This window comes from Sitophilus oryzae, unplaced genomic scaffold (genome assembly GCF_002938485.1).
Source record: "Sitophilus oryzae breed Bouriz unplaced genomic scaffold, Soryzae_2.0 scaffold_1494_pilon_pilon, whole genome shotgun sequence".
Classification (NCBI taxonomy): Eukaryota; Metazoa; Arthropoda; class Insecta; order Coleoptera; family Curculionidae; genus Sitophilus; species Sitophilus oryzae.
The window spans coordinates 3482369-3495792 of record NW_022146163.1 but is presented as its reverse complement, the minus strand read 5'-3'; the positions used below and the strand labels follow the sequence as shown (position 1 = coordinate 3495792).

The following is a 13424-nucleotide window of genomic DNA, read 5'->3' as shown; positions in this document are numbered from 1 at the left end:
AGCTTAAAAAGTCAACGAAAACCGTATTTTGATACCCCCTTTCAAACCGAAAATATTAGCAAAAATTATAATAATACGAAAAAATAAGCCCTTAATTATCTTATTTTTATAACACGGTTACAGTAGCCCTCTTGATTATGACTATTCTAATAAAAAATAAGATAGAAATGATTAGTTTGTTCTAAAATGGACAATATACCAGAATAACATAATACCAGATGTATTAATTTCTAATAATTAAGATATCAATGACAGTGAATAAGAATCAATGCCTCAGTGAAGTCATGGTAGGATTTGGAAAAAGTTGCTTTTGATGTAATAGTATAAACGTCAAAGTGTTATTTGATCAACATTTTGATAGTCTTAGCAGCGTTTTTTCTCTATTGAAGAAAGGCATTTTTAGAAAAGCAATCAAAAGATAAAAGAAACGCTGTTGAGACTATCGAAATGTTGATATAATAATATTTTGATGTTTAAACTATTCCTTTAAAAGCAACTTTTTTCCACAGCCTACTATGACTTAACGGAGGCGTCGTTTCTTGTTCACTGTCATTGATATCTTAATTATTAGAAATTAATACATCGGGCGTTATGGTATTCTGGTATATTGTCGATGTTAGAATATATATATATATTTCTGTTGAGTAGACAAGCAGAAAGGGCCAATGCGCTAGGTTAAACGTAGTAAAGACTGACTAAGGACACGGAGGGGCGCTTTGACCTAAAATTTTTGCTATTGAGTTTCATATCTATCTTAATAGATGATTATTTTATTTTATCTATGACTTTACATTCACTTTTCAAATCAACTGTCGTCGAAATTAGACGAGTTTCAACTAGTACATAATGTAGAAAAGCCCAAGAGGTATTTTTGCTCAGTTCTGCTAACGCTTCACCAATTTCCATGAGTGTTTTTTTAAAGCAAAGGACTATCTTAATATGGAACATCAAACATTTTTATATTGTTTAATAGCTATTTACATGTACAAAACGAATTCACTAACACACACTTTAAAATAAGTTATATATAATACGGATACTGGATGATAGTCTTTGATAGTCGTTTGATTACACAATTTACCTGCACTTGCAAACACTGTATTATATGATCAGGCAGAATTAAGAATCTATCAATTTTAAAAACAACATTAAAAATGTTAAAAAACCAATAATCTCTTAAGTAAATAATGTTCATTAAATAACAACAGATGGTCAGATTTATTTATACTCGATTACAGGTGGTTATTAGTCATGAAAATATTTAAATATCAATTATTAGGAGGCAATGGTCGGTCTAAACCTCACTTAAAAGGAAACGTATCAGTGTTAGAATAATTTTAGAAGTCATTGTATTTTTTTAAATATGTTAATATCTAAATTTTGTTTGTTTTAATGTGTTTTTTATAAATAAGATTAATTAAATTTATTATTAGGATGAAATAGAACAGTAATAAAATAATAGGAGAAATAAATCGATTATAATTTATTGTATTTTTGTTTATTTCAGGTTTGAGTCGCCTTAACATTACTTCAGGCAGTCGAACATATCGCATACCGTCACCTACGAGGCCATTGATTTCTAGAATGTCACCTTTCCAACAATCTCCCTCGCCGCCAATAATGGAAAGCATACCTCAGGCTGACGTTAGCAGTCTTGATAATGACCCCAGTGCCCAGAAAGGTTAGTCAATGTTTATGTTTATTAACAGCTGTTTTCTATCTAATTGGATTTGAGAAATTACTGAATATAATTTGGATAGAACTGAAACAAATATTAAAGTAAAAAAAGTTTCGAAGATACAGGGTGTAGAAGTTTCATTTTTATTTCGATTTTTTTCCAAATAATTTCTGAAGTAACGTCAATATTTGGATGAAAATTGGTATCTGGGAGTTTTTTGACATGAGAAATTTGATTTTGATGTCAGTATAACTCCTACTTGTAGACGGCGTCCGTTACTAATTTTTAACTGGTTACTCTTGGTAAAAATCGTTCCGAGTAATGTTTCTCGAGATATTTGGAATCGAAATTATCAATACCTGTCATCATTGACATAAATTAAACATGTTGACTAAATAGTTATTAGACTGAAATCATAAATTTGAAATGTTTTTGTGTCAAAAGTTTAATAGAAACTGTTTCTATTAAATTTATGATTAATTTAAAAAAGTCAAAATTTCTCAAATTTATTTTTTCAGTCAAATGACTATCTATTCAACGTGTTTATTTTTTGTCAATAATCGCATGTATTGACTATTACCGTTCTAAATATCTTAAAAACGGTTGTGGACGAGAAAAGGTATTACTCTTCAAAACAGTTAAAACACATGTAGGTGGCGCCCCTACAAATGGCAGTCATATTGACATCAAAATCAAATTTCTCATGTTAAAAAACTCCCAGACACCAATTTTCATACAAATATTGACGTTACTTCAGATATTATTTGAAAAAAACCCTGTATCTCCGAAACTAAGTATTTTAGGACATACATTTATACGAACTTTTTTACTTATTTTTATCTGCAGAATATGCTGGTGAAGTTTCCGGAATACAGTTCGGCCACCCTGTATATTTATAACTAATTTATTTTTTCCTAAAATATTTTGATTAAAAGAAAATATATAAAAGTGGGCAACGCTGTGCTGGTCAAGCTTAATCACTTTATTTTAATATTATTATTTGAACTATTGTTTTTTTCCTTCCACCCGGTTCCTTTATTCATTCATACTCTAATAAGAAATTAATAATAAGAGTTATTGATCTTTTAGTTTTTTATGAAATAAACTCGACATACTTATAGGAATTTGTATTTATATCTCAAGGCAGTGTAAACGTTGTATATGGGAGACTATTCTTATTATTTACCTGAAATAATGATGTTGTTTTAGGTTTTTACATTAGTTTCGATGACGATCAACCGAAGAGGCCAAAACCACCGCTTAGAGGTAAAAGAATGTCACCTAAAAAGGAGAGAAGTTATGTGGAAACTGCCGAAGAAGGTGTAGACCGCCGAGAAGCACAAATGAGGTAAGTAAATTTCTTACTTTAACGATTACTTAATCCCAGAACCTACTAACTACAATTTAGTCACATAAATCTAACTTTACAAATATGTTTATACCGATTTGGTCATCGAAAGTGCGCGGTCTTGATTTTAACGTGTAAGACAGTTATGTAGACAGCTTAATGATTAATAAAAAAATATAGAAATTGCGTCGATACATTTCTTCTATGTGATATTGCCGGATTTTGCATCAACATTTTAAACCGCAGAAGTAGGCGTTTACGATCGATTACGAAATCTTGCATCCAGGGTTGGAACTTTATTTTTCACTATTAGTAACTCATTTTTCTACAGCTGTTATAGATTATATTTAGCTTAGATATATTATCTTCATTTCAGTAGTTTACATGAAACTTTTTAAAATAGCTTATATTTTTCTAGACGCATTTTTCTACAAACGTAAAAACCCGGAAATACTGTATGCCGTTTTTGATTTTGACTTTCTGTCTGTCAACCGGTCATTTATATTATTCTCTGTCACACGCATAAAAATCCAGACCACATAGTTTGGATGACCAGTAGGGTATAACCACTACAATATTATAGCCTTAATATATTAACTTAAATAATATTTTTTTAATAAACGTATATTTTCTTTTCAAGGTTTGACAAGAAAAAACAACTAGAACGAGAATTAGAAGAGGAGAGGCATAGAAGAGAAGAGCAAGAAAGATCGGAGTGGTTGATTCAGCAGGAAAAAGATAGGGTACGTTTAGATAGAGAAGCTAGCCGAGAAAGACAGAGGGTGGCAGCAGCCAGTGCTATTATTATAGGAAACGAACTTAGTAATCCGGACCCGGTAAGTGTAATTTTATTTTTAAAATTGTTTAAATTATGCTAGTTCAAAATGATATAATTAAAAAGGCTAAACAAACTTAATGTTATGCTGGTTTATATCAGTCTTCACTTTTTGTGAGATTCTTACTCATACTCCGTAAACTAATCTTGAGTGCTGCTGTAACACGCTGAAAGTCCTATGTATTTTCAATAAAACTGCAAAGTTAAGCAACAGATTATACGAAACCAGATCATAATAAAAAGGAAGAAGTGTGTTCTAAGTTAACTTTTTTATAGGATCTAATCGACGAAAGGGAAAAGAAAAAAGAGAGGATTATGATGCTGTCATTGCAGAGGAGACAGCAGCAGGAAGAAGCGAAAGCCAGGAAAGAAACTGAAGCTCAGAGGAGGAGGGAGATGGAGAAGGCGAAAGAAGAGGAGAAGCTTCGAAGGAAAGAAGAACAGGCGGCGAGAAGGGCCGCCATTTTGGAACAGTATAAGCTGAAAAAGGCGATCGAGGAGGCTGAACGAGACGTAAGTTGGAGTCAAATCTTAGTAGCTAGTATTATACATACAGCAGACCTGGTCATTATAAATCTGTGGTTAACATTTTAACAAGTGACGTAATGATGTTTTGCGAAATAGAAATATCGATTGTGTTAATAAGAGCCAAAAATTGGGTTATTTTAATTTTCTATACGATATTTTTGAGTTCGCATCAAGAATTTAAAACTGCGTAGTTAGACGTTTCAAATAATATTGCGGCTAAAATTGTATTAGTAAGTACCGAAAGAATGGTTATCACCTCACATATTTTTCGTGGCAAATTTGTCCATTACTTTATGTATATATATGTGATACAATTTAAAAACCGTTGCACGTCATCGAGCACGTGCGTACTTGTGCTGGCATCATATTATGTCGTCGCATCGTTTCGTCACTCCGATCAGGTCGAAGTATGATGTCATTAAAAACAACGACGAACAAGGAATGTCGGTTGTAAATCAACACTTATTTGAATGATCAGGAATGTTTTGAATTGAGTCTTGCTTATTTATATAGTCTGTACTACCATTGGTAACCGTTACGTCATCAGTATTTATATAATATCCTAAACTAAACGTTCTCCATATAATATCCGTTTCAAAGCGTTTTTGGGATCAGATCATATTGTTTAAAAAATTTCCAGTACGTTCCGTAATTAGTAATTGACTGTTTCGATTTTATAAATTTTAAGTAGATATGTTGGGACTTTATTCAGTTTGGTTGTTTTTCAATTTATAGTTTTAGGCGCCCATCCCAGTTCTAGTAACAAACGGTTTTGAATTTTGTTTTGTCGATTTGTTTTATTTTAACGCTGATTGATATGCATCAGTGGGATCTAGGGAATGCAATCCCGCACCAAAATATCAATCCCGCAAACCCGCGGGATTAAAGCAATCAATCCCGCGGATCCGCAAAATTGCGGGACTGGAAACAATAGTCCTAAATGGTACAAAAGGCATTGTACATTTTGCATAGGCCTACAATATATTGATATAGCGTGTATCTTAAAAGCTGTACAGAAATTTGGACACCGATGTATACAGGGTGTTCAAAAAATATATTTAATATTAAATAAACTTAAATTTTATTATAATTTATCTACTTATTTTATAAATAAAAATATTATTCTGATTGAAGATTTTTTTTTAACTTGTGTTAGTTATCTGCTTTTAGATACACTCTATATCAATAATTTTTTGGCATATGCATTATGTACAAAGCTTTTTGTACCATTTAGGGCCATACGTATGACTAAAAATGCATATTTTTCGAAAAAAACGTCGTATTTTCCTTAAAACAAAAAATTTAAAAAACCGATCAAATTGTTTTTTTCTAATTTCAATACAGATTCGTCGTACTTGGCAAAATTTCGATTTTTTAAAAATTGTAAATTTGCGGTAAAAAAGATTCTTGATCAAATTTTCACACTCTTATAAAACACCCTGTATACGAGAATTCGCTAAATATATTTTCGAAAACCACATCAGCATCTTAATCACAATAGATTCATCTAAAACATGGTCCAAACCGCATCCCAAAATCTTTTTCAGTTCAAGAGATATTCAACTTTAAATTTACCCAAAAATTTTGCTTGTCTCAATAAATATGTCCGGCAATTCATTTGACGAAATTGTCCACAAGTACTAGTTAGACGCTTTTCTTCACTTACGCACATACGCCAGAAAGAAATTAGCCTGTTTGTTTCACTTATTTTTAATGGCCAACCCGTAAGGGGAATCCCCCGGGTTTCGAGCGTCGACGCATCGGCCCGGAACGAACGGTTTGATCTTAATCGAGATCGATTCGGTTACCCAGTAGTAATGTGTTGATCCTGCGGATCCCGTACGGTAAATCCCGCAGCTTTAATCCCGCGGAATCTCCGAGGGATCCAGCATTTGCGGGATTGCATTCCCTAGTGGGATCCTAACCTAACCTCAAAACTAGGGCTTCCGGAACCGGAGCTGTTTTTTTGGAACCCTGAATATGGGTATCACACCTCTAAGGAACCGAGATTTTCCGGTTTTCTCGGTGCTTTTTGTACTAATTTTTGTTCAAATGATGGTGCAGTTTGTCAATCAGCAAGCAAGGGATAGTTTTCAAAAGTAAAATTGATAAAAAATTATGTTTTTAATGAAAATAATATCAAATTATTAAGTAATTAGTCAAGAGAAAATTAAAAAAATATGAACACATATGAACACAAGCAGAGAAAAAAACATAAGTATTTAAAACTTCACATCAAGCAAAAGCAACTTAACTAAATTTGAAAAAAAGTTTACACTTTTGAATTAAAAATGCAAATGTCTATAAAAACAGAACATAAAATATAACTGATACATTGAACAACATTTTAATAAATAAATAAATTACATACATATTTAAACTTCAATAATTATTGGTAATAAACATTATAGGAACTTAAAAAGAGAAAAGAAGCAAGCACAATAAGAAATAGCATCACTATATATTTATAAGAGATTTTTCCAGAAATAAAAGTGCGTCCAGACTATTGTCACTCCAACGAGACCTAATCTTATTTCAAAGTAAACCCAGCCGAAAAAAAACTTTGTCGATAGTTGGGGGAATTGATGGTCACATGCTTTAGATAAATAATTCACGATCTTATCCTTTCTCAAAAAGGGCCATTTTAGTCTTAATAGACAGTAACAAAGAATTATTTTTAATTATTGTTACCGAGTCCCGAAAGAACCGGAAATCCCTGGTACTTTAGAGACCAGGATTTCTAGGTTCTGAACCCTCCACAAAACTGGGGCGTATGTTTTTTGCTCTATATTATTCATTGGAGATTGTTTCTTTATTTTGATAATTTTGTAAAAATATCAATTGTACCAATTATAGGATTGGTGCATTCTCCGCCGGTGCTACAAAACATTATTTCGACAGTTCCCGAAATATGAGATAATAAACTTTTGACTCATCCTGTATAAAATATGTTTTTATTCACACCATTAATTTTTAAACTTCATAAACCTGTTTATCTTCTTTTATAAGAAATGTAATAAAACTATTTTACAAGTAAAAAACTGGCAAACGGCATTTATAATTACACTATAGAAAGCAAATTATTTTTAACGCCCAACAATGTTGATTACATTACTGGTCTTGTAGCTGGCATTTTTACGGTTCGTTGGGAACTTTTATGTTCTAATAAAAAATACAAAAATTTGACAAAGCCGTTTTTAGAAACGTAAATAAAAATAGCCGGCAAGAACAAGCTTTTGTTGTTCACTTATTGTTTAATCTGAACAGAGTGATAAATACAACGGTACGCTTCAGTTTTTATATTCTTTTCAAGTGTTAATTCAGGGCGCTTTATTCTTTTTTACGCAAAAATAGTCTCCTTTGTCTGTATTTTTGCTTTTCTTATACCCATTTTTTCTTTTTTTAAATTCATACTATTTTAAGCCGTTTTAAAGCCTCGTCTACACGTAAAGTTTTACCTGTCAGTTTTGCATGTCGTTTAAAAATGTTTTTTTGGCCTTTGATCATCACCCATCAAGAGAAATTCTGGTTAAAAATGAAAAGTTTATTGTTTTAGAAGCTAAATATCAGGCGTTCTATGTAGATACAACTGATACCGCTAGATATTCTATTAACTTTAATTGTGTTTTTTAGACATATTGAATGTTTGTAAACTTAAAAGTATAAAGTATAATTGAAACCACTAATTGGGAGGTTCTGAATGACGCTTTAATCTTATTAAAGGTGCTGTAATACAGGGTGATCCGAATTATATTCGGGAAATTTCGGCTGCACATTCTACAAATAAAAATATATTTTGACTGAACAGATAAGATGGACTGGTAAAACTTTATGTGTAGACGAGGTTTAAAATTATGAACTATATAACTTAAATATATCTTGAAGTGGGTATGCTCAATTATGACATATTAGATGTTTTTGAAATGTTCGTTTCGTAATCATTTTGTAAAAGCTAAGACTAAAGAATCAATCTATTTTAAGAATGATTTACCAAAATAACACTACTACATTTTTAATTGAAACCGGAATGATTTGTGCGTGATGACATCTGGATATCCAAAAATAGAGAAAACGTACTTACTGCCAGGTGGCCGTTCTATAAATATTTAAAGAATTTCATTAGAACATTTTCAGCAGGGTTGAGGATAAATAAACCACTTTAAAAACAAGTAGCCCTTTATTTAAAAAAAGTGTTTTGAGTGATATGTTTTTTAACATTAACATAACAAGAAAATTACTTATCTTTTATCACTGAAATTGGCTGTATTAAAACATTATGCAGCTATTCATACTACATTAGCGATGAACCAGCACGATTTTAGACTCATATTGGATGCGGTTTGCGTGCCAATCGCACGTGAATAGCTTCTCTGGAATTTCGAAATCTTTATGCTGCGTCCTATTTTTTTATTATCGCATTTTTTATAATATTTTAAGGACCCATATTTGAAAGATATTTGGGATATTACTGATCTTCGTTGCTTGCTCATGGCTTTTGTTATAAGTCAGAACTATTCATAGTACGATCTGTATAATTTTTATTTTTATTATGTACGAAATATAACGAGACGTGTAATTGCGTATATTAAAAACATATAGGTAAGTTTTATTGTTAGATAAAGACAAACTCAAATCAGAGTTTAAAAAAAACTATATCACAAATCAATTGGAGCAAATTATAAAATACTTAATACTGACACATGTAGGTGAAGCTAAATGATAAATATGAAGGGAAAGTTTTGTCTCTTATTTTACAAAAAATTGTATTTTTTCTCACTTCAAGCTTTTTGTTTCTGTCTAAAAAAGTCAGAATATCTACTTCGTCTTATAAGCTATTTCTTAATTTGAGGGACCTAAAGTGAAACATTCCTATAAAATATTCAAAGAAACCAAAAATTAAATACAGTATCCACGACAATTTTCTGTGGTAATTAAGCCGGCCGCGGCCATAGACAAGGCCTGATCCATCGTCGTCGCCTTGTATTATATCTCGAAACACCGGACCGAATAGAATCCCGTGAACTAGTCTTTAATTAGTTCCTCTAGGTCCTCTTGATCCTTTCGATCTGAGATCGATAACATACGGCTGGCACTCCCCACTCTCGCCTTGCATTGGGCTACGATCATTTTATTATATCTTGGTTGTAGTCACAGTCTCGGTCCTCGGAATAGGTCCTGAGGAACTAGCCTTTTAAGAAACCGGGAACTAGTTCCTTTCATTCGGGGGTCGGAGTAGTTCATTGGAACTAGTTCGTTGACGAACTACACATCTACAAGTGGATTACTATAGGATAAGAATATAACAGTAGAAAACAAAAAAAGAATTTACATCTCCATCGTAAAAAAGCATACTTACTTACATCCAGTTCTGAAGTTTGACCCTTAGAAGAGGACGTTGAAAAGGCGCCAAAAGCCACGGAGATGTTTTTTTGGAGAAGAGCGGCTGGAAAATCCAGGAAAGATAAAGTACCAAATGAAACCAAAACGCGCCAAATGGGAATAAAACAAGACATCGTAAACGACATGAGCATTCAACAATTAATATGGTGTGAACATGTACAAAGAATGGAAGAACATCGAATCCCAAAGAAAGAATTAAATTGGAACCCCTAAAGTAGAAGAGAAAGAGGAAGACCACCCAAGAGCTGGAGAGAGGGTATTGACAAAGAAGTTTTGACAGAAGTTCGGAGGTGGATGGATGGGGAGATAGAGAAGGCTGGAGATTAGGAATCGGAAGACGGAAAACATTATATCCCGATTACGTATACAGGATGGTCCGAACTGTATTCTAGAAACTTCGGCAGCATATTCTGCAGATAAAAATAAGTAAAAAAGTTCCTATAAATGTATGTCCTAAAATGCTTAGTTTCGGAGATACAGGGTGTAGAAGTTTCATTTTTATTTCGATTTTTTCCAAATAATTTCTGAAGTAACGTCAATATATGGATGAAAATTGGTGTCTGGGAGTTTTTGGATATGTGAAATTTGATTTTGATGTCAATATAACTCCTACTTGTAGAGGGCGCCACCTACATATGTTTTAACTGGTTTGAAGAGTAATAACTTTTCGTCCGTATCTGTATAAAACTACCGAGTAAAAAAATATACATTTACAACGTTTTTTACGTAAGGGGTAAAGGGTCTCTTGGTAAAAATCGCTACGAGTAATGGTTCTCGAGATATTTGGAATCGAAATATCAAAACCTGTCACCATTGACATAAATTAAACGTGTTGACTAAATAGTTATTGACTGGAATAATAAATTTGAAATGTTTTTGTACCAGAAGTTCAACAAAAAAATAAAATTTCCCAAATTTATTATTTCAGTCAAATAACTATCTACTCAACGTGTTTATTTTTTGTTAATAATGACATATATTGACTGTTTCCATTCTAAATATATTGTGAATGGTTGCTCTCTCGTAACGATTTTTACCAAGAGACGTTTTTTACGTATAAAGTCACGGAAACGTATATTTTTTTACTCAGTAGTTTTATACAGGTACGGACGAAAAGTTATTACTCTTCACAGCAGTTAAAACACATGTAGGCGGCGTCCCCTACAAATAGGAGTCATATTGACATCAAAATCAAATTTCTCATGTCAAAAAACTTCCAGACACCAATTTTCATCCAAATACTGACGTTACTTCATAAATTATTTGGAAAAAATCGAAATTAAAATGAAAAAAAACTAAGCATTTTAGGACATACATTTATACGAACTTTTTTACTTATTTTTATCTGCAGAATATGCTGCCGAAGTTTCCGGAATACAGTTCGGACCGCCCTGTATATAAAAAACATTTCCAGAAAGCAGCAGAAAGTCAGTGTTAGGCCAGCCCTAGACTTGCTTATTACCACCTCAAATTAACGAACGCAGCCGTCCTAAGACATTGTTGTCTGAAAATCGCGGCGCGCGCGATCCAGACCCAGCAATCGCTCCGTCCGTCGCGGACCTAAAATTAAATCGCGCACCAAATACCTACGGCGACGCACGGCTAAGAAGAAGCGGCGGGCGCCACCGTTTTTTTCTCTTGTTTCCGTGTTATTTTGGTTACGCGCTTCCGACGCGACTCCGACGGCTATTTCGAGTGCGGAAAGCCGACGAGCGAAGAAGTTGAAGCGCGAGCCAAGGCGCCGATTGTTGTTTTGTAAATATAGCGATTACCGCCGGTTGAACTCTTCGACATTGCGCTCGTCGGGAGCCGTTTACGGGCCCCGTTTGGGTTTTAAGTGGAGTTCGAGTCGTTCAGATTGATTTGTGGCTTTTTTCTTTTCAATATGTCGTTTATTTACTGGTCTATGGTGAGTGGTACCATGTCGTGATATATGTCATGTTATTTATAGCTTTACAAGTAGAGTTAGATATTAATTGAAGGAAGATACGCAGACTTTTAATTAACAATTTTTTTTGTGCATGCATTGTGAGTTTTTTTCGTTTATTTTCGTATTGGTTCGCAGTGATGCTAACTCGTGGGAAATTTCTCGTTTGATGGGAAATTTCGAGATCCAGAGAGAAAAGGGAAATTTTACCCTCCAAAAAAAATTGGGTAAATTTATTAAAGCAACTTTACAACGGTTTTATAAATTAAATAAGAATTTGACTAAAAAGGAATGGATTCTATTTTAAAACACAAAGGACAAAACAAAATTTCTAGAAGGTGCCACGACGATGTTGGGCTTCAGTGTAAAAGGGTCTATGTGCAACCAGCAATCCAGTTTAAAAGTTTAGTCTGCATCTTCTTGATTGAGCTTTTTGATTATGTCCACATAAAATGGGATAAAAACAAGTGGTATATAGTCCAACCTTTGAATAAGAAGACTAAGGAAGGAGCATATCAAAAATCTTAGGTACACCGCGATGGGCCTCAAATATGGCCGACTTAAATTCCGGTTTATCAGTGTCGTTCTAATTTTATTTAAAAAATGTAAAACTATGATGTAGGGTAGACGTGGGGTAGAGTCAATAATTTGTTGTTTTATTTTACGTTGTGAATAAATGTTGCTAGTTATTAAAATTGTTATAAAAATATATAATTCTAATAAAAATAGATAAGTTATAATCTTAGATTAAGAATAAGTTATAATAAGTATTTATTAACACAAACATCCGATACGCTACTGAAGCAGGTAAGTCAAATTAACGTATCTAAATTCTTTGACATCTAATCTTTGACAAGTAATAAATAAAAGCTAAAATGCAAGAAAAATACATAATTTAGTTAATTTAAGTGAATTTCATAAATGATCGGTTTACTACACGTATCTATATTATATAGTCACTTACTAGCGAAAAGTTGTTCCATTATTTCACTCAATTTTTGCCGAGATCTACCTCACGCTACACAACCAACTATTTCAGAATCTTTTTCGATAAATCGCGGTAGTGTCACTGTTAATTTAAGTTCTGCCACAATTTCCATCTAGATTTACTACCTTTATACAACTATCAGTAGTAGAATAAATAATAAATAACATAAAATAAGCTCTGTAAAGACTGACAAATCCACAAAATTTCAAATCAAATTGAAATGTGTCAAATGAATCGTCAAACAGAACTGTCAAGGATCCCCACCCTAGAGTGCTTTTATGGTGCTTTTTCCGCCCACCATGCATGAATACATGGATAGCATTATGCTCCTTCCTTAGTCTTCTTATTCAAAGAGTCCAACAAAAAGAAAGTTTCGTCTTGCATTTTTTTGCCTTTTCTTTTGATATGCGGCTTTTGCATTTAAGTTATGGCAAATGTGTTGTTTTAAGCTCATTTAAAGATCTTTTTCGTTTTAAAACCGTTACAATCTTTCATATCATTGAACGTTTTTTTTGTTCTAACCATTGATGAAGTGCCAATTTTTGTTCTAACCATTGAATTCATATTTACATTTACATAGTACCTAAGTAAAACAATATATAGTTGATTTTTACGTCATAAAAAATCGTAATTTGAATATTTCTTTTATTTCTTTGGATTTTGATATTCCATACTGCAACACCTCAGTCTCTGAGGCACGCCGCTTTTGATTGTTTTTAC

The 13424-nt window shown here is 32.7% G+C and overlaps 1 protein-coding gene across 9 annotated transcripts in view; it reads left to right on the top strand.

Moving 5' to 3' along the window:
- The window catches only part of LOC115877511 (patronin), a 210518-nt gene that overhangs the window by 154081 nt on the left and 43013 nt on the right, over window positions 1-13424 (top strand). For all 9 annotated transcript variants that reach the window (XM_030893722.1, XM_030893719.1, XM_030893720.1 and 6 more), the window contains 4 exons: window positions 1508-1681; window positions 2888-3026; window positions 3667-3862; window positions 4138-4374. In XM_030893722.1, coding sequence (XP_030749582.1) covers window positions 1508-1681; window positions 2888-3026; window positions 3667-3862; window positions 4138-4374 — 746 coding nt within the window. The remainder of the gene's footprint in view (window positions 1-1507; window positions 1682-2887; window positions 3027-3666; window positions 3863-4137; window positions 4375-13424) is intronic.